Source organism: Dipteris shenzhenensis, chromosome 29 (genome assembly GCF_047967505.1).
Source record: "Dipteris shenzhenensis isolate YYH24624 ecotype China chromosome 29, Dip_SZ_1.0, whole genome shotgun sequence".
Taxonomy (NCBI): Eukaryota; Viridiplantae; Streptophyta; class Polypodiopsida; order Gleicheniales; family Dipteridaceae; genus Dipteris; species Dipteris shenzhenensis.
This window is the reverse complement of record NC_141624.1, coordinates 3,775,706-3,797,717: the sequence shown is the minus strand read 5'-3', so window position 1 is coordinate 3,797,717 and position 22,012 is coordinate 3,775,706. Positions and strand designations below refer to the sequence as shown.

Genomic DNA, 22,012 nt, shown 5'->3' with positions numbered 1-22,012 from the left:
CTTGTTGCTATATTCCAAAACTTGGTTTGGGCCTCAACCTGTAGATGGTACATCCATTGTTTGTTACTTAAAAAACTGCACGAAATGAAGCTTAATTGGGATGCTAGCTTGATTACTACTTATGGAATCCTATAAAGCTTTCAGCCAGGTCCGGACAGCAATAGAAAGGTCTCAAAAAAAGCATAAGAAAACTGCAGGTGCTGTGTGTATGAGAGAGGGAGTGAGAGAGAGAGATAGAGAGTGTGGTTTCAACGGACCACACGTGCCACCAGCTGCCAACACTCCATTACAAGTTTTACGCCACCACAGCAGCGACACCCCCTTCTCAGGGTTGATGCCCCACCAGCTCCCATCCTTTGAGCTCGGAGAGTCATTCTCTCTATTATTGGTGCCGTTATGATCATGATTATGGGTTTTTTCCTTTTGTATTCATCATGGGTGTTAGTGCCTGCTTGGTGGCTCCACGCCTCAGTTCATTGTATCAGGTTTCTTTGAGTCTCATAGACCCTTTGGTCTTCCGAAGACTTGTAATCAACATTCTTTCTTTTCTTTCTTTCTTTCTAGGACTTAATCTAGCTCTAGGGTTTAGGGTTTCCTACAAAACTCATTATTTCTTTATATTTTGTGTCCAATTCATTTCAGCCTCTCAAAGCTTTTTGCAACATTGTGTGTTCTCTATCTGCTCACACTCCCAATTATGTATGTTACTGCAGTGTAAAACTGTGAAAGGGGTGCATGGGGTCCTTTTTTTTGGACCACCTTAAAATCTTGGAGCTCAGGCTGCAAAATGAGGCTTGCCCATGCAGTTAAATTTTCATCAGAAAACTGCTATTCAGGGTCAAGTTGCGAATTTTTTAACTGATTAACAGACATGCTATTTTAATGGGGTTTGCTGCCTTTTCTATAGAGCAGGATGGACATTGTTGGTGGGGAGTGTCAGTTTAGCAATAGTCTTACCCTGCACAAACTGTGAAACAGCATAACCAATCTTGGAAGCTACAATGCTTGTTTAACAAAGTTTGTTTCTTACTGTCTTGATGAACTTTCTGGTTGTTCAAGACCTTTGTAAAACAAGAACAAACAATACCCTTTCCAAAGCCTGAAAAAATACTGCAAGAGATTAATCGATTTGAAAGACACTAGTGAAGCATTCCTGCGTTATTTTTCATATGGCAGGCTCTCGATATCCTTGGAGCTGTGGAGGAGCTGCACAACTTAAGTGCAAAAGAAATGAACAAGCTGTTGAGAGACTCACAACATTTCTTTACTTTACGACTGAGGACTGGGCGAGGATCTTCTATTCAAGTGAGCATGATGTTTAGAAGTGGGTTTAGTTTTATATCTTGGCGGTTTGTCATGTTGCTTTTGATTTCAGTTTGTTGTCATAAAGCTTACAATAGCAGGTTTGAATTTGGATTTCTCAATATCTTGGTCTTTTCTCCCTCAATACAACAGGTGGATTTGGAAGGACTAGTGCTAGGTCTACCTTTGCATTTGCTGGCTTGCCTGGCATCAAGGGGAGCTGAACCTCGATTGCGCTACATGTTGCGTGGTGTTCGCCTTCTTCACACTCTCAGTGATCTTGCTCTTCGTCATCCAAAGCTGGAACAGGTAAGCAAGATGTCGAATGTATGTGAAAAGCATGTTCACACCATCTTTGAGGTCCGCCTTTTAAAAACTAAATTGATCTTTGTTCCTTAATCTGTGGGGAAAGTCTCAGCATACAGGCACCTTTAGAATAATACATGTTCTCTGTTGACAGGCCCCCAAAAGAAAAAGTTATATTTCAGGGATTGCTCAAAACTTTTGTTTGCTTTCAGGTCTAGCAATTCCCTTGGATATATTAATTTCAAATTTAGGGCAATCTTTTCCCCTCCACTCATTCAGCCCTGTCGCTGTTTTCTCCTGTGTCCCTCCTCAGCAAGCATATGTATCATAGAGTGCCCTTCAAAGTACTTCGATTTTGCACTTTCACATTGGCGAGTCATATGTGTGAGTTCAGCTTTCAGCTTCAACACCAGATCTGACCCTGTATGCTTGAATTTATCGTGGATCTTGACAATTCTTAAATCTAGGTGAGGAATCAGTAAAAGTTAGTAAAAATTAGCAAAGAGTTACAATGTTTATTGTAGACATGTTTGGACACAACCAAATGCATCCTTGGTTGATTCGGTTCTCCTCCACTTTTTGTCAGTTACATTGATGCAAATAGTAGGAGAAAGCAGCTTGTTTTCAGCAAGGAGAATCTCACAATTGGAGAGGGACAACATGTGGAAGAGTGTAAAAGAAGATTATACCCAAAGTACAAGTCTAGTCCTATTCTAGAGCTAGTATAGGGTTTTGGAAACTCGGTGATGTGTCAGTCCCATATGGCAAGCCAAAAATGCTATATTAGCCCATTTATATACATGTAAGTAAGCATTAACTTCTAGCATGTAGTATGCATGTAGACATGTTTCGAAAGAGACTTCTTGCCTTATTCTTTCTGCTCGAGCATAGCATATCCTAGTATTGGTTTGGACACATCCTATGATGCATAATATTTCTTGTGCATGTGTTGTACTGAGCTTTCTGTACAGTACAACACAATACTAGCACCTAATTTTTTTTCTGTTTTGTTTTGTTTTTTATTTTTTGTTTCTTTTGGGTGTGGGGGGGGGGAGTGGTTTTGTTTGGATGTGTCCCCCTTCCTTTAAAATATATGCTTGTAATTACCTAAAAATCGCCTCATTGCTTTAAATACGGCTGCTTTGGTGCTTGTTTGTGCACACTTGTTTTATCCACTCTTCCTTAAGCCTCTCCCACCTCCATCCCCTCCTACCTAAGCCTCTCTTCCACTTGTTCTATCCACTCCTGCTTACGCCACTCTCCCACCTCCATCCGTATTGCCCTTGCCCTCGCTTCTCAACCCATCTAGGTTGCCCTTGTCCTCTGCTCCCTTCTCAGCCCCTTTCAAAGTTGGTTCCACAATATACATTTAGTAATTGGATTGAACTTCCATATTTAAGTTTTCAAGTTGAATCTCTTTATATGTTGTTCGGTTCTATGTATGATGTATGGACATCAATAGTCGAGTACGGTAGAATCTATTGGTATTGTTTGGTTCTATGTATGATCTCTTTGTGTATTGTTTGGCTCTATGAATGATGTATGTACATCGATAATTGACTAGTGTAGAATCTTTTGGATTGTTGATTGTGATTAATCATTTCATTCTATGGACTATAGTCATTATATATTATCCTTGCCCTCAGTCCCACATCATATAGTACAGTCAGAGTTTAACCATGACACCTCTCCAGATTGATGCCATTTTCTAGACAGTGACATTCCTCACAGAGTATGGGCCTCACCTCACTGGAGATGTCACAGGGACGTGAAAAGTCTTTTGTAACTCAACTCGTGCTTAACCCGGGGCTAATTGTGGTTAAGTCTAGTAATAGTTTGGTCGGGAGGGACCGGCTAGAGGAATTGCAGACTTCCTAGACGTCCCTAGGGGCAATTTCTAAGTGCACCTACTAAGGGCAAGGCATAGGCATTAAAGAGGGGTCTTAAAGTAGGGCCCAAGGACAACCAACGTTGTCCTTGGTAAAGTGGGTTATACCTTAATGAAGGGCCAAGTGGCATGCATGTGAGTTTATGTGCTCCCTTCGACCTACCATCTCTCTCCCTCACCCTCCTAGAGAATTTTCAGTCTGTAGAAGCTCTGTGTGTGGATTTCGTTGCATCTTCTTGCCCTCCCTACTTGCCTGCCGCTGCTTTGACCTCTACCATGTGACGCCTCGAGGCTACCTTGAGTGCAGTTGCATGTTGGTTTGGATGCTTGGATGTTAGAGGCTCCAAGCATCTCCTTTGCATTTACATCACCTCTTCAGTGACTTGTACACGTAGGTGTTTGTGTCTTGGGTCTTTCAACATCCCAATGACATCGCTTGGCTTCAATATACTGGCTAGAGCATACTATCACATCTTCCATGAAATTCCTAAAGAAGCGCACAATTGAATCTTAGCAAATACAATGCAGCACTAGAGTAAGAAATTTCATGGAAACATTAGGGAGCCAACCTTGTAGCATGGATTCTCCTCTTTCTATCACCAGTGGGTGCCAAGGCTTCCATTGATTGTAATTGTCTTTTTCCTATCTTTCAATTCCAAAGGTGTTTCTTTCATTTTTGTAGTCATTCTGCTACCTTCTCTCTTTCCTTCTCTACGGCCTATTGAATTTGACAGTGCATGGATGTTTCCAAAGTTTGTTTTGTTTTAGTTACCTTGCGGTTTGTTTCAGTTAGCTTACGGTCCAAGACCAAAGCATGTTGCTCTAAGTCCAATGCATTAGCTTTTTCATGAAGATCCATGTTTTGCCTTTTAAGATGCATGTCCATTTCCAACAAACCAAACAAGTCCAGACGGCACGGCCCATAGGATACAAGGTTCCTTTCACACAAAGGTCCAGATGCTTCTTTTCTTGCAAACAAAGATTGTTGGCATACATTTTCAGAAGTTCCCCTCAATTCCAAACTGCATGTGCTTGCGTATTCAACATCTAAGTGCATAGTGTACTTATTGGAGATGTCTCAAATGGTGCCATGACAGAGCAAGCAAGCGTGGAGTAGTAGTAGTAGTAGGCATGGAGGAGGAGCATTTATGAGAGAGCATCTGGAGTGGAGGTGCAGGAGAAGGAGATGTGGAGGTGTGGAAGGAGAGAGTAGCATGAGAAGGCAGGGGCATGGTGGAAGGGGAGAGTAACAAGAGGAGGAGGAGGAGGCAGGGGCATATTGGTGGAGGGAGGGTTTACAAATAGGGGCAAGGAGGAGGAGGAGCAAGGGGGGAGGGGGGCGTGGAAGGACCTCGCTGTAGGCGAGGAGGAGGAGGAGGCAGGGGAAAGGGAAAGGGACGCCAAGGCATTTGAGGTTAGTGGGTGTATTGTGTACTGTTTTCACTGAGCAGGGGCATTCTAGCCTCCCCATTGTTGTTGAAGTTTATTTCTAAGTAAGTTAAGGACGTGTTTGGTGTGATGCATTTGTGGCACTTGATAGTTTGGCAGTGGTTCACCACCCTTTAGGTATCTGAAGGCCGGTTACAGTGGCTCCATTGCCGGGACAATCACTGTCTTTCCCTGGTAGTGTTGGGTGAAGGAAGCCTTCATTGCAATTTTTGCTACAGCCATCGATTCAGCAAGCATGTCACACCGTGAGAGGTCATTGACCATCTCTGAGCAAGAGGAAGATAGGTCATCAGAGAGCTTTTGAGGAGGAGCATAGTATTAGTAGGGTGATGCGAAGTAGGACAATGGGGAACAGCTTGCTCCTCCTGAGTGCTAGTGAGGATCACACGAGGAGGTAGATGAGGCTGAGGAGCTTAATCCCATGGAAGGACCTGTAATGCCAGGAAGATGCCAGGCAGTTTTGTGGGCAGCATGCAGCCCGGAATGCAGAATTTCCAGCAGCATATAATGGGAGGAATGCCCCCTGCTAATGTCCATATGATGTATGCAAGTCTTGGGATGCAGTCTGCTATGCAAACATGGATGTGTGGAATGATGGGCAATACTTGGAATATGGCACAGATGTAGGGAGTGGGACCTGGAATGTTTAACCCCACTATGGGTACGGGTGGTATGGCTCAAAATGCGGGAGCAACGATGCCTCCGCCCTTTTACAGTCCTCCATTCATGATAATCTTACCCCTAAAGGCAAGCTGAAAGATTATAAGGAGGGAGGGGCAGCTGGGAAGTTTGAAACCTTCAATGGGATGCAAGATAGATTGAAGGCTTTGACATTTGTCCAACAATTTGATGTTGCCTATTCAAATGGACACTTCACGGAGTCTTCCAAAGTTCGAAGGCAGCCACCTTTTTGAAGGGCAATGCACACCAATGGTGGACCAATTTACTTTACAAGGCAGACCACCTACCACAGGGGTTGAATTCAAACAAGTGTTCTCAGCTGCATGGTTAACGACCACTTTTGAGGTAGATATCATGACTACTTGGTACAAGCTAGATGCGGCGAATTGCAGGAACTTGGAAGAATAAAATAAGAAGTTTTAGGAAGCCTTGTTGCGAGTGAATTCGTAAAGGCATGTACCGTTGTCTAAGCAAATTGAAAGGTATTGCTGTGGGTTGCCAAAGGAGATTTGGGACTATTGCACAAAGACAAAGGTTTCCAACATGTCTCAATTGATTGAGAATTCCACTACGGCTTATGCACTTGTGCAGGGGAAGGTTTCTGGGTTTAGAGGAAGCCACCAGGAGGTACCAAAGTCAAAGGGCATCAAGCTGGAATCTCCTACGAAATTCAGAAAGTTCTTGCAGCGTATGAAGGATCAATATGCCAATGTCTCGTACTGTCTCGTACCCTTATGTCAGATGAAGAAAAGCAAATCCTTTATGATGCCAACATGTGTTACATTTTCAAGGAGGAGGGTCACAGGGCCTTTGAATGCCCACACAAGAAGAGGAAGTTCCCTCCTACCGAGCAGGGTGAGCTTAAGGAAGAGAAGAGGAATGTTCAGAAGAATAAGAAGCCTAAACCCATTGCTGATCTTATGCCAGAGTTGATTGGGGTTGTTCAGAATGTGGATGCTACAGGGTTATGTCGGGCATGGGGCAAGATAAGAGACCAAACAGCTTTGATGTTTTTTGATGTGGGAGCCAAAGCCAACTTCATTTCTCCAGAGCTGGCTGGAAAGATGGGAATAAAGGCAGAAGAGATGGGTCCGTAGTGTGATGTGGACATGGCTTGCCCGGGGCTCAGCCAATCAGTTACTCCAGTGATAGGCAAGTTGAGAATGCACATTCAGAGCTATGTGGATACGGAAGAGTTCCACATTATGCTGCTGAATGGTTGTGATGTGTTATTGGGAATCCCCTTGGCACTTCCGTGTTGGGGCTGTTTTGGATACGAAGAATAAAACTATCACAATCACTCACCGTGGCAAAACACATGTTCTAGATGCTAAGCTGAAGGGAGAATCTATTGCTGTTGTATCTGCTTCTGCCATTGGCAATGTAATGAAAAAATACCTTTCAGTGTACTTAGTGTTTGCATTTGAAAAGAAGTCAATAGAGGAAAAGTCTCATTTCAGATTTTCTTTTTCAGTTTAAGGAGTGTTTTCTGACTCTCTTCCATAGGAGTTGCCCCCTGAAAGGTCGGAAGACTATACGATAGACATAATCCCTGGTAGCAGCCCACCTAACAGACCTCCTTACAGGGTCAGTGCAGCCCAGCAAGAGCAAATCTGAAGCAGGTCAAGGACCTGGAGAAGGGGCTGATTCAGCCCAGCTCTTCACCTTACTGCTCACCTGTGCTTTTGGTCCAGAAGAAGGATGGGTCTTGGCTGATGATATTTTGGATAGGTTACAGGGATCCGGAATGTTCAGCTGCATTGATCTGAAGAGTTGTTATCACTAGATCAGAATTCAGCTAGAGGCTGTGCACAAAACAGCATTCCGTACCACATTTGTTCTGTATGAGTTTCTTGTCATGCCATTTGGGTTAACGAATGCACCTGCCACCTTTAACAGAATGATGGACATGATTTTTAGAGAACACCGAGCCTTTGTTGGCACTTTCTTTGATGACATCATTGTGTTCTCTTAGGTGAGGTTGAACACAAGAAGCACCTGACAATTGTTTTTGAGGAGCTTCGAAAGCATAAGTTGCTTGTCAATGCCAAGAAAAGTGAAATTTTCATGCATGAGTATTTTCTCGGACATATTGTTTCTAAGGATGGAGTCAAGATAGACCCCACCAAAGTAGAGGCTATCAGGAATTGGCCACACATGAAGAACATTCATGAAGTACGTAGCTTTCTGGGCTTGTGCTCGTACTACAGGGGATTTGTCCTATATTTTGCAAAGACCGCTCCATGCCTTGCAGAAGTGAGGGATCACTTTTAGATGGGGTACCAAAGAGATTGCAGCTTTTGGGAATTTGAAAGAGAAGCTTTTCTCCGATCTTGTTATCATACTGCCTGATCTTCGCAAGCCTTTCGCTGTCCAAGCTGATGCATGTGGGAGCAGCGTAGCCAGGGTATTTATGTAGGACTTTAGAGTGGTGGCATACGAGAGTAGAGTGCTCCAGGACGCTGAAATGAATTTTGGCATCTATGAGAAAGAGATGTTGGCTATCATACATGCTCTTTCGACCTGGAAGCATTATCTTTCAGGTGCTGATTTTTAATTTCAGACCAATCACCATTCCTTGCGGTACTTTCTCACTCAGAGAAAGCTGTCTGTCCGAGAAGCACATGAGGTGGGCCAACTTTCTTTCTATGTTTCATTTTCAGATTGTGCATGTGCTTGGAAAGAAGAATGTGGTTGCAGATGCACTTTCCCAAAAGTCCACCCTAGATGCAGTCTCTGTTAAGCTGCAAGTTTCAGCCGTGACCATTGCATATCATGATGAGCTTGATGCCATGAAGGATCAATATGCCAATGATTCTGATTTTGCACTGATTTATGATCAGTTGGTCGATGGCCAGAGGCATGAGCACTATACTCTCAAGGAAGGTTTTCTGATGATGCATGGCAGATTGTGTGTTACACACCAGTTGAGGCCAAAAGTTTTGACGGAGAGTCATGCCCCACCTTATGCAAGACATAGAGGCATTGATTCCACCATCAAAGCTGTGGAGCATTATTTTTTTTGGTCGACATTGAGGCAAGATGTCTACTCTTGTGAAATATGACATGCATCACCTGCCAGAAGGTGAAATATGATAGATAGAAGCCATCTGGACAGCTGCAGCCTTTAACTATTCCCAATTGACCCTGTCAAAGCATTGCCATGGATTTCATCTTCGATCTTCCATGTACATCATCGGGACATGATGGGGTATGGACCATTATTTGCAGATTTAGCAAGCAGGCCCACTTTATTTCCGTACAGAAGAATATTACAGCATACCAGATGGCGAGACATTTTATGTCTCATGTGTTCAAACATCACGGGATGCCTCAATTGATTGTCAGTAATCGAGACCCGCAGGACTTTTCTGGAGAGGTATCTTTGAGAATATGGGTACCACACTGAATTTCTCATCCTCTTTCCATCCTTAATCTGATGGACAGTCAGAAGAAGCCAACTGAATTTGATGGACAGTCAGAAGAAGCCAACTCCAGGGCCCTTGATCTTCTCAAGTGTTATGTGGCAGGAGAACGGAAGGCACCTCCCATTTTGCATACGAAAGAAAAGATTTTTGAAGCGGATAGATTTGTGGAAAGTTTGGATATTGCCTATCAGAAGGTCAAAACAACTCTCGAAACATTCCAGGAAAAGCACAAATGGGCAGCATGTAAACATCGCCACGAGCTACTATTGAAAGAGGGTGATTGGGTGCTGCTGCATTTCCAGAAAGCACGACTTAGGAAGATGAAGGCAAGGACAAAGTGTACACAAAGCTGAAGATGAGGTATTATGGTCCTTTCGAGGTTTCTGAAAGGATTAATGATGTAGCTCACGGGCTGAAGCTACCTGAAAATTGGATGATACACAATGCCTGTCATGTGACTTTACTGAAGCTTTACCAAGGCGATGTGCCTGCTGAGTTGCTTCATGAGGAGCAGCCTGAGGTTGAAGAGTTGGATGAAATCTTGGTTCCGGAACAGATTTTGGCACGTATTTTTTGCATAGAGATTTTGAGCTATATAGCTATAGCTTAGATTACCTAGCACTCAGCAAGGGCGCTAGCACGCCCTTTTACTTCAGCCCTTTGAGGCTTGTATGAGTTTTCTTTCCATTTGCAAGAGTTTTCCATCTGGGTTAATTATGGTCAAAAGAGTTTTTCTATTGGTCAAAGAATTGACTATGGTCAAAGATACTTGACTCTGGTCAAGTAAACTTGTCTACGGTCGGGAGACTTGGTTTATTACCAAGAGGGTTAGCTGTGGTTAACCAGAGAATCACATAGCTGACTACGGTTAGAGTGTTGACTTCGGTCAACGAGACTTGGCATGCGGCAAGAGGGTACACACAGCGGAATTCGCAGCAGACTGGCCGACCAGACTGGCCGACCAGTCTCTGGCTGGTCCAGCCCTATAAGGGCTCACAACCCGGGGCTTTTATGGCCCAAACTTCCAGGGCCTTTGGCCCTCCATTCAAGGCAGGGGTCTAGCCTATATAAGGCATGCCTTCTGCCCACTGACAGCCATATTTGCTGCTCCACATCTATGCCTTGCACATCCTGCCATAACTGCGCCTTTGCCAAGCCCTCTCCCAGTTCTGTACAGAGCTGTACACCCTGCAGATGTCAGCGCCATGTGATTGCTTTTTATTCCGAGCTCCTTGTGCTGGCTACTGCTTCGCCTTTTGCTGCTGCAGATCCATCCTAGCTCCAGGTACCCTCCATCTCTTTGATTCTTGCCCACATGGCATCCAATCAGATGCCCATGTGACAGACACTCAAACCCTAGGTTCACCCCCCCCATGCTTTCCTCATATGGGGGCTTACGGATGGGGAGGTGACCTTTCCAACACCCCCTGTCACCGACCCATCTCGGCCCAATGCCTACCCGTTGATGACGATGCTCCAGTGACTCCCTGGTTGTAGTCCTCTGGAACCTTTCGGCGTTGAAATCTTTTCTTGGCTTTTCATCCAGTGGCTCTTGCTCCACCAGGTCCGGTTCCGCTTCTGCACACCATCTTGGTACACAGGTCCATCTTTGGTAGCACCTCCTGGTACCACCTCCTTCAGTCACGTTCCCGCCTCAGAACTCGAGCAATCCAGCCATCACGATCTTCCAGTCGTCCCCCTCATAATGAGTGAACAACCTGGAGTCTTCCAAGCACCATGCTCTGAGGGTCTGTTTCAACCCGTCCTTCCTGTGGCAAGGTCTGCAACCAATGAATATTTCCAGATAACCTGGACCATGAACTCTCGCTGAGTTCTCAAGCAGGTACTCTTCTGGCTTCAGTACTCTTTGTCCATCACCTTCTTGCAATCTGCGTCCAAGATTTGAAGAAGCACCGATACTTCCTCTTCTGCCTTCGAAGAAGGCCAATTCCTTCCAATCTCTTATCACCTGAGACAAATGAAGAGCAGAGTCTCTCCACAGCATGCTATAAAGGCTCAAATGCATAATATCAAATACATACCAGACTGTTGTACTGCCTGAATGTTCGCTTTGAAAGCAAACTCTCATTGAGGCACCCACCAAGCGCTTGTGTAATCCTTTACTGTCCCCTTCTGAACTCCAACATCCATTTGACCATGAGACCCCAGGGCCTTTCATGGAATCCACCCTCGTGTCAGTGTCAACAGCCACACACCTGGAAGGTACCAAGCGCTCCATGCTGTCCTTCACCTTCACAAAGGCATCTGACTCCTCGTCGACCCACATCTTATGTCAGACATCCTCACTGTGATTTCTAGATCAACATATCTGACCTCGGTAACACTCGGTGATGTCACCAGGAACAACTCCTTGATTACCACATTTGCTTTGGCCTCTCCTTTTGAATCTGAGTCAGACTCCTTTTTGTTTTTCAGATCCGCCTTTTTCTTTCTGCAGTCCTTTGCAAAATGTCCTGGCGTATCACAATAGAAACACTTCTTCTTATGCTTCCTCTTCGAAGTCCCCTCGTTGTCAGAGTTGTCTTTCTTGGGCTTGCCACCGTTAGGCTTGCCCTTTTCTTTGCCAGCGAAATCCTTTGCCAACATCGCCTTGTCGTCTTTGTCCTCGTTGTAGAGCTTCTCCTGAGCTTCCTCCTGTAGTAGTAATGGACCCAACTCCTCAAATGTCAAAGGTTTGGTCCTCTGTCCTATTGTCACAGTCGTAACAAAGCTCTTGAAACTCCGAGGCAGTCTCCTCAGTACCATCAAGGCCAAATGGCATGAGTCTGTCTTCTGACCAATTGCTGCCAGCTGATCCCTCACCACCTTGACCTTCGTCAAATGGCTATGTACCGTATCTCCTTCTTCCATATCAAGATTGTAGAGTCGATGCTGAAGAAGCACAATCCGGGAGGTGTTGTTCGTCTCGTACAGATCCTTCAGGGTGGCCCATGCCTCTACTGACGTCTCGGCCAACTGGATATGTGGAAGAACGGAGTCCGCCGTAGTCCCTATGATTATTGCCAGGGCATGGGCATCTCTGTCTTCCCAAGCTTCAAGCTCCTCTCTGTCTACTGCCATGAGTATCTCCCCTTTTCTGCCCACCATGTCCTCTGGCTTCAACTCCACTCCCGTGGTCAGCTTCCACATCTTTCGAGCCACTAAATGACTCCGGATCTTCACTTTCCAGATCGGGTAATTAGTCCCGTCGAGGTTCCCAGACTCTCTAAAGTTAGGGATAGTAAAAGAGAGAAAGCTGGGGGAGGAGGAAGGGAAAGTAGGGGCTGAAGAGGCTGTAGAGGTCGACATCTCGGCTGTTTATACCACACAGCAAAGTCAACCAAACTCAATTTCAGTAAACTAGAACTTTGAACGCAAGTGACTGAACCTGAGTCACCCTCCTTCTCGCAAGGGCACAATCCTCCAGTCATGGAAGTCGATCCCCTAGAGCTTCTGAATCAGGGTCGTCCTTCAGCAAGGTCCCTCAGGGGCCTTCAGGCTCCCACACCTGTGAGCCTCCTACTTGGGCTCTGATACCATGTTAGAAATGACCCAACAGAGGGTACACGCAGCGGAAGACTTATAGTAATGCCCAGGAGCTCACACAGTGTGCGGTGTGGGTGTGGAATCACAAACTTCTTTACTTAATGTGCATCACATAGATGTGCAGACTCATCAATAGAGAATGAACCAACCAGATAGAGAAACCACCAAAATATATATTTCCGTCCACAAATATGGACACAATACAAAAGAGACAGATCCAAAGTCCCACCAATGATGTGGTCCTCTAATCTTACCACAAGGTCCTTCTCCTATCTGCTGGCTATCTCTAGACTCGAGTCCGTGTGCTCCACCTCGAGCTTCTGTAGACTTTCCGTCCAGATCCCTTCCACCTTGCTGTCTTTGCACCAGCCTAGGTGGGCAGCTCTTCCAGTTCTCAGTCTGCAGCTCCTTGTCACCTTCTCCACCTCCTGATATATAGGCTCAAGAGAGGGTTCCTTGGCTGCTCCAATCTGCTGGTTCCTGCTGCTGCAAGTGATGTGAAGTGAGGCCTCAAGGACCTCCTTTTATAGGGCCCCAAGAGCTGGTAAAAATTCCGACCAGCCTGCAGCAGACTGGCCGACCAGACCCTAGGTTCACCCCCCCCATGCTCTCCTCATATGGGGGCTTACAGATGGGGAGGTGACCTTTCCAACAGGACGCCCACCGTGACTAGAATTAGTCCACAGTGTGTTAGTTGCATGCAAAGCGCTAACAATTAATGGGTACCATGGTGGTGCGCTTTAATTAATTGTTGTAGGTACTGCTATGGGAGCCTAACAAGAGTCTAGGAGGCGGTTCGCGTGACCAAGTGCTTCGAAGACTCCAAAGTTGCCCTTAGTGGCATGTAATTAGGAAAGCAATGTAGAAATTGACAAGTGGCTTGTTGCCAAGAAGGGGAGCCTTAGAGCTCATGTAATGATTTTCATTCAGGTTTTGGATTATGCATGAAGAGCTCTACGCTGAACTATGTACTTGATTTCTCTGTGATGAATAAAAACCTTCGGGGGGGTCCAGCCCGACTGTTGTCCTGGGCCCTAGTGTCTCTGTTGAGAGAGGGAGAGAGATGATAGTGTCACTGCTGTATATTTTTTTTTACGACTGAGGTTTCATTGGTATCAGAGCTTGGCTCGCCTTCTTGCGTGACCAAGTGCTTCGAAGACTCCAAAGTTGCCCTTAGTGGCATGTAATTAGGAAAGCAATGTAGAAATTGACAAGTGGCTTGTTGCCAAGAAGGGGAGCCTTAGAGCTCATGTAATGATTTTCATTCAGGTTTTGGATTATGCATGAAGAGCTCTACGCTGAACTATGTACTTGATTTCTCTGTGATGAATAAAAACCTTCGGGGGGGTCCAGCCCGACTGTTGTCCTGGGCCCTAGTGTCTCTGTTGAGAGAGTGAGAGAGATGATAGTGTCACTGCTGTATATTTTTTTTTACGACTGAGGTTTCATTGGTATCAGAGCTTGGCTCGCCTTCTTTGTGAAGGGGGTGACGATTCTTTGTGAAGGGGGTGACGATCTAAAGCTATGAAGGCTGTAAGAACCGCACGTCGGTAAAATTAAGGCCTGAATAACCAAGAGTGGGCATGAGCGTAGCGTCTAGCACATGCGGCACTTCTCCTTCTCGGACGATTCACCTGCTTGCAGACCTTGCACCAGATGATGACGAGGATTGAAGACATCAATACTATCATTCAGTGGACGTTGGCTGCTAACCGATGAACGAGATCGAGGGCTCCACACAGGAGCGGTCCGTAAGGCAACGCAAGATCTTGATAGATGCATAGACGTTCTTGAGGCGGTTTTCATTGCTAGGAACTATCAGAGACGGTCGGGCTGACATAGACTGACTTAACCGGTATCGCGAGGCTGTCCGACGGAAGCGCTATACAAAGTGCACGAATCGTTGATTGAAGAGTTCCAACGGGATGGTGCCTAGAGAAAAGGTTCGGGCTCTGAACGGCGATGGAGTGGTTTCTGTGACCGCGTGCACTGATGGAAATCACAAGCCAGGAAGGTTTGTTAGTGACCTTCACGCAGAGGCGTCCGCGAAGGTTCGGATAGGGAAATTAGTGACGTGGCCTTTTTGATGTAGTTGATGTGGTCGACACGTGTACATAGTAAACGTGGCAGACTTGACACGTGGCGCTGATGTGCCAAGCAAGGCAGGCCTAAGGGGTGCTGACGTAGCACGATGTGGCAGGTGACTTGGCATCCAGACGTGCGAGCTGACGAGGCAGCCAGGTGGCATGCATGTGCATATGATGACGTGGCACTGACACGTGGCAGACAGCTCAACAGATGACGTGGCAGGCTGATGTGGCAAACCAGCGGTTAAAATTAACTCTGGTTAGTTAACCCTGGTCAGAGGTCTAGCTAACTTGACCCAACCAGACTAGTTTGGTCACTGTAACCAGACTGTGACTAGTCCAGTTGGTCCAGTTGCAGACTAACCAAACCAGAACCAGTCAGTCTGGTTAGAGTAACCAGCCGGTTACTTCATCTAGTTACTGTCAAAAAAAAGAGAAAAAAAAAGACAGTTGCAGAGACTGTTTCTGCTAGCAGTTTCCACTTATCTGAGAGAGTATTTACTGTCAGAAAAGGCAGAAAAACAGAGAAATCAGAGATTTACAGAAAAGAGAAAATGTATGCCTTTGTGTTCAGGAAAAGGGAATCAGATGCATACTTGGTGCTTTTTGCAGCAGCCAGAAAAAGGGGCAATATAGTTGTTGATGCCTTGACAACTTTGTGGGTATATGCCTTGCGTTGGCCGCCCGGTACTGGCCTAGATTGTGAATGCAAGACACCTCTTGTTGAGGTAATTTTCTCTCTGAAAAGCAAAGACTGCTTACATTAGTTGCATACATAGTGTGTGTGAGAAACTTGCAGATCCCAGACGAGTTGTAAGAAAATGACTCAATCACCTATCCAGAGGATTCACAAGATAGGGATGCACATCCAAGACAGAGAAGTGTGCAGCAAAGTCAGCAAGAATTTGAGCCTTCTACTAGCAGTTTATGCCTAAACAGTTCCCCCCCCCCCCCCCAAAAAAAAGAGACTTCTATTAAGTAAGAAAGAAACCCGCTAGAGCAAGCTCCGTGCGAAAATACACCATGTTAAGCATGTAATAAAAAACACCTCAGAGGAATGAGGTAGAAAGAAACCAAGGCTGAGGCTGAAATTGCGATCTCAACCCTGTAGAAGTCTCAGCAAAGAAGGGATAGTCTCTCCAATCTCTGAGAAAAGTAACTCTCCTGGAGGAGGCTGCTCGAGATGATCCCTGCATGGTCGCCCAAATGGCCATCAGAGTGTGTATCGTATGTGTCCAAGTATTGGCCAAGATCTGAGAAGGGTGAACCTGAGATCCCTCCAAAGCCTCAGTGCATCTGGCTCTCCAAATGTGCTATGCTGCAATGCTAGCTAGGATCTCCCATGGAGAGTCGACCAGGAGTGAGCAGCCTTGAAAAGAGTGGCCGGAACATCCTCTAGAGAGCACGACTCCACAAGGTGTCGTCGGATGTGAAGAGCCCAAGAGGAATCAAGTCTCTCAAAAAATATCTGGGGCCCTGAAAGAGTAAGCCAAGCCACTGATCCCCAGGTCATAGAGAAAGGTAGGCGAACAAAAGTGCTGAAAAGTCTTGCAATCCCCTTCCATATGATTCTCGCCTGTATGCAATCCCAAAGGCAGTGCTGTATTGTCTCCAAAGCAGAAAGGTAGCGAGGGCAAGAAGGGTCAGCTCCGAACCTGGACCTCCAATGGTTTACTGCTATCCCACCATGAATAGAAAGCCAAAAGAAGAGAGTGATTTTTCTATTCCGGTGGGATTTCCAGAGTCTTTGCCAAAAAAATTTCTTGCAAGTCAGCAGGAATCTGAAGGTTCTCCCAATAATGAGCTTTGGTGGGCCTTGAACCCCTAAAGCTGAGCTGGAATTTCCTGGCATTACTGACTGTGTAACGAAAGAAGGGGATGCCCTTCTCTCGGTGCCCTTCATCTATCCATTCCCATTCCCCAGGTTCCCACTGCAAAAACTTAATTGGGACACCTCCATAGAGCCACAGCCTCCATGAGCCAAGGGAAAGGAGAAGCGGGTCAGGATCCAAGTGCCACTGTGAAAGAGAGCCATGCTCCATGAAGCCCACTATGATGACTGGCTGAAACGGTACCTCCAACAAGATATCGTCTGTGGATCTAGGCAGCCTGCCCCCCGAAGAAACATAAAATATAAGGCATGCCTAAACAATTTAGAGATCATGTTCTTAAAGATTGGGACAGTTTGCATATGGATGCAGGAGATACAGTGGATGTGTACAACCAAAAGTTTTGGGATGCTTATTTGCAGGTTGCACCTTTCAAAAAGATCTCCAAAGGAACCCAAATGAGAAAGTATAGAGCCGGTCTCAGTCCAAGAATTCAGGCAGTAGTGAATGCTTTGGGGGCAAAGAACACATTTAAAGACCTTATGCATTCAACTTCAGTAGCTAGTCTTGTGCCGTTACAAGATCCATCCACAGTACTATCCTTGCATGCAGGATGTGCTGAAAGGAAGAAAACTGATTTTTCAAAATCAGAAAAGAACGAGTATCCCAAGGTTGAAAAGAAAGGGTTTCAACCTTAGAAGCCGAGGGGTAGTCAGTTTTCAAATTCATATAAAGGCAAATCCCCATTCACTCTTGAACAGATAGCTGAATTCCGCAGGGATGGGAAATGCTTTAAGTGTGGGAAAGAGGGGCATGTGGCTGCCCAGTGCCAAGAAAATTCTTCAACTTCGAAGGGAAAAGAGGCAGAGAAGCCACATGGACTGCAAAAGCCAATGGCAGGAGGAATTTTCGACATACTGGGTCATGTTTCAAACCCAGAAGAATGAGAATTGCTGCTATCATGGGGCAAAGTCAGAGACCAGCAAGCGCTGATTTTATTTGATCAAGGGGCTACTGATAATTTCATATCAGAGGACCTAGCCCTGAGATTGGGAATAAAGACGGAGGAGTTGGGCAAGGCTTTGGATGGCGATCAGATGTTCTGTGGGAACCCTATGCCAGTCACTCCCTTGATAGGGAAGCTCCGTCTTCATGTATAGAGTTATGTGGATCAGGAAGACTTCTTCATTTCTCCACTGAAACATCATGATGTAGTCTTGGGTATGCCTTGGTTTCATCGCAAGGCAGTGAAGTTGACTCTTCCTGAAAGAGTGCTGGAGTTTGTACATAGGGGCAAAGTATATCCTGTGGTTGCTAGGAATAGAGGGGAAACTATTCCCATTGTATCAAATAGTTCTGTTGGAAAAGAAATAAAGTCTGCAGTTTCAGCTTACATGATTTTTGTAAAAGAGAGAGATGTGGAAATGCATGCTGAAATAAGTGAGGCAGATCAGAATAAATTTCAGTTCCTTGAAAATTTTAAAGATTGCTTTTTTGACACTTTGCCAGGGGAGCTACCCCCTGAGAGACCTGAGGATCATGGCATAGAACTCATTCCTGGCAGCGAGCCACCCAATAGGCCCCCATACAGAGTTAGTGCAACTCAGCGAGAAGAGATTATGACTCAAGTGCAAGACTTGTTGTCCAAGGGGTTGATTCAGCCCAGTTCTTCTTCTTTTTGTTCCCTTGTACTGCTAGTATAGAAGAAAGATGGCTCATTTTGTATGTGCGTCGATTACCGCGCACTGAACAAAATGACCATCAAGAATAGATTTCCTATTCCACGCATTGATGATGTGCTGGACCAGTTAAATGGAGCTTCAGTTTTCAGCAGGATAGATTTAAAGAGTGGCTATCACCAAGTGAGGATACAGCCTCAGGATGTGCACAAGACAGCGTTCCGCACTACTTTTGGGTTGTATGAATATATGGTGATGCCTTTTGGATTGACAAATGCCCCAGCTACTTTCAATAGGATGATGGATCGTATCTTCCGACCCTACAGACAGGTCACTGGTACCTTCTTTGATGACATAATTGTCTTTACTAAGTCCGAAGAAGAGCACAAGGAACATCTTGCTATAGTGTTTCAAGAGCTGAGAAATCATCAGCTCTATGCAAACAGTAAGAAAAGTGAATTCTTCCTAGAAGAAATCCATTACTTGGGGCATATAATATCCAAAGATGGGATACGGATGGATCCGGCAAAGATTTGTGCCATTCACAAATGGCCAGAGCTGAAAACTGTCTATGAAGTTCGAAGTTTCCTAGGCCTGTGTTCTTACTACAGAAGATTTATCAGGCATTTTGTGGATATAGCCGCTCCGCTCCACGATCTTACTAAGAAAAATGCAGCTTTTAGATGGGGAATTCCTCAAAAGACAGCCTTCACCACACTCAAGGAGAGGCTGACCACAGAGCCAATCTTAATAGTTTCAGATTTGTATCAGCCATTTGATGTGGATTGTGATGCTTGTGGGGAATGTGTTGGGGCTGCATTGCATCAGAATGGTCATGTAGTGGCCTATGAGTGCAGGAGACTCCGGGATGTAGAGAGATATCTGGGAATCTATGAGAAAGAGTTATTGGCTGTAATCCATGCCATCCATACATGGAAGCACTATCTTTTGGGTGCAGATTTTATTGTTAAAACAGATCACCAAAGTCTGAGATATTTTCTAACTCAGACAAAACTTTTTGAGAAGCATATGAAATGGGCAAATATGCTGTCAATGTATCATTTTCAGATTGTCCATACCCCAGGAATTGGGAACAGAGTGGCAGATGCTCCCGAAGACCCTAGGTCAATAATGCGACTATTGCTTATCATCAAGACCTGGAAGATATGAGGGAGCAATATGCTAATGATGCAGATTTTGGCGAGATTTTACAGCAAATGCAAGAGGGGCAGTCCACTAGTCACTATTCCCTGAAAGATGGGTATCTAATGAGGAGAGATGAGGAAAAAGATTTTGGAGGAATGCCATGCACCTCCCTATGCTGGACATAGAGGAATTACAGCAACAACTCTAGCACACTAGAGGTATTTCTTTTGGCCAGGGATGCGGAAAGATATACATCAATTTGTTACTGAATACCTTACGTGTCAGAAAGTGAAGTATGATAGACGAAAGGCACTTGGCCTACTTATGCCTCTTCCCGTGCCTCAGGCACCGTGGGAAAGTATTACAATGGAATTTATTTTTGATTTACCAAGATCAAAGTCAGGGAATGATGGGATTTGGACTATCATTGATAGATTCAGCAAGCAAGCTCATTTCATTCCGGTTCGCAAAACCATAAAGACAGATCGTATGGCTAAGCTTTTCATGGCATAGATCTTTAAACATCATGGTATGCCTAAGTCCATTGTCAGTGATCGAGATCCCAGAATGACCAGTCTATTCTGGAGAGCTTTATTTGATAATATGGGGACGAATCTGAATTTTTCTTCTTCTTTCCATCCCCAGATAGATGGTCAAAGTGAAGTAGCAAATTCTACAGCATTGGATATGCTGAAATGCTACGTGGGTGATCAAGGTTCAGACTGGGAAAAGTACCTACCATTGGTAGAGTTTACTTACAATAATACAGTACACAGCTCTATTGTGAAAGCCCCCTTTGAGGTCATATATGGGAAGGTGATTCTGCCACCTATCCTGAGGACCAAGGATGAAAAATTTGCAGCTGATCAGTTTGTGAGAGACCTCCAGACAGCTTACAGCCAAATTCGGACAGCAATTGAAAGGTCTCAAGAGAAGCATAAAAGAGCTGCAGATAAGCATAGGAGACAGTTAGATCTCAAGGAAGGGGATTGGGTACTTCGAAAGTTCGAGAAAGCTAGGCTTTGCAAGTTTAAAGGCAAAGAGAAAGTGTATGCAAAGTTATCCTCCAGATATTATGGCCCTTTCAGGGTTACAGAAAGAATAAATGAGGTTGCATACAGGTTAGCATTGCCATAGCATTGGAGGATTCACAATACATTCCATGTGAGTTTTCTAAAGAAATTTCAGGGGCCAGAGCCTATAGAGCCAGTATCAGAGGATCCACCAGAAGTGGAAGAGCTGGAAGAGGTCCTTCAGCCAGAGCAGATTGTGTACCATACTGTATGCAAAGGCCCTTAGGGCAAGGAGTTTTACAGGTATCTTGTAAAATTTAAGAATTATACGGCATTGGATGCCAAGTGGATGGATGAAAACATGTTGTCCGATCATCTGTAGCTTTTGGATGTTTATATGGAAGCTTTTCAGTTGAGGTCAACTGAATAGAAGCCAAGGGGATGTCACCACAATGTAAATAATTTAAGTCAAAGTACAGCTGACCATTTATTTGATCATAATTAAAGAGTTTTTCATTTGGGTTAATTATGGTCAAAAGAGTTTTTCTATTGGTCAAAGAATTGACTACGGTCAAAGATACTTGACTCTGGTCAAGTAAACCTGACTTCGATTGGGGGGACTTGGTTTATTACCAAAAGGGTTAATTGCGGTTAACCAGAGAACCACAGAGCTGACTACGGTCAGAGAGTGTTGACTTCGGTCAATGAGACTTGGCATGCGCCAAGAGGGTTAACTACAGTTAACCAAGATGTGCCAACTTCGGTTGGAGAGTTATGCCAACTTCGGTTGGAGAGACTTGACTATAATTAAGGCGCCTCGACCCTTAGTCAAAGCCCCTTAATTATGATCAAGAGCGTTGACTTCGGTCAATCAGAGAATAAATACATATTTTTATATTTGTTATGTGTGCACATGTGTTCAGTGGGGACGCCTACCATGACTAGAATTAGTCCACAGTGTGTTATTTGCATGCAAAGCGCTAACAATTAATGGATACCATGGTGGTGCGCTTTAATTAATTGTTGCAGGTACTAGGAAGAGTCATTTTCCTAAGCGCTACGGGAGCCTAACAAGAGTCTAGGAGGCGGTTCATGTGACCAAGTGCTTCGAAGACTCCAGAGTTGCTCTTAGTGGCATGTAATTAGGAAAGTAATGTAGAAATTGACAAGTGGCTTGTTGTTGTTACATTCATAGATGACTTCACCAATTACACTTAGGTCTATAGTCTTAAGGCAAAATTAGAAGTGTTTATGCATTTCAAACACTTTGTGGCTATGGTTGAGAATGAGACAGGTCTCAAGGTGCAGACACTTCGCACAGCTAGAGGGGGGGAGCATATGTCTCATGAGTGTGAGGCATTTTTGAAGGAGAAAGCCATTACGCATCAGCTTACAGTGAGGCTTATACCTCAGCAAAATGGCAAAGCTGAGCGCAAGAATCGCACTCTTATGCAGATGGATAGATGCATGCTTACCAGTAAAAAGTTGCCTCACAGGTTTTGGCTCGAAGGCCTCATGTGTGCAAACTATGTTTTGAATTGGGTTCCCACAAAGGCTTTGAAGACAAATCACTCCCTATGAGGGATGGCATGGGAGAAAGCCTTCAATGGATCACTTCAGAGGTTTTGGTTGTATTGCATATGCCCACGTGCCTGTGG

General features: G+C 44.9%; 1 protein-coding gene across 3 annotated transcripts in view; it reads left to right on the top strand.

Annotated features, from left to right (window-relative positions):
- LOC147882324 (sequence-specific DNA binding transcription factor ATNDX) overlaps window positions 1-22,012 on the top strand; it is a 96,901-nt gene that overhangs the window by 14,287 nt on the left and 60,602 nt on the right. For all 3 annotated transcript variants that reach the window (XM_087400568.1, XM_087400565.1, XM_087400564.1), the window contains exons 3-4: window positions 1,177-1,305; window positions 1,456-1,611. In XM_087400568.1, coding sequence (XP_087256694.1) covers window positions 1,177-1,305; window positions 1,456-1,611 — 285 coding nt within the window. The remainder of the gene's footprint in view (window positions 1-1,176; window positions 1,306-1,455; window positions 1,612-22,012) is intronic.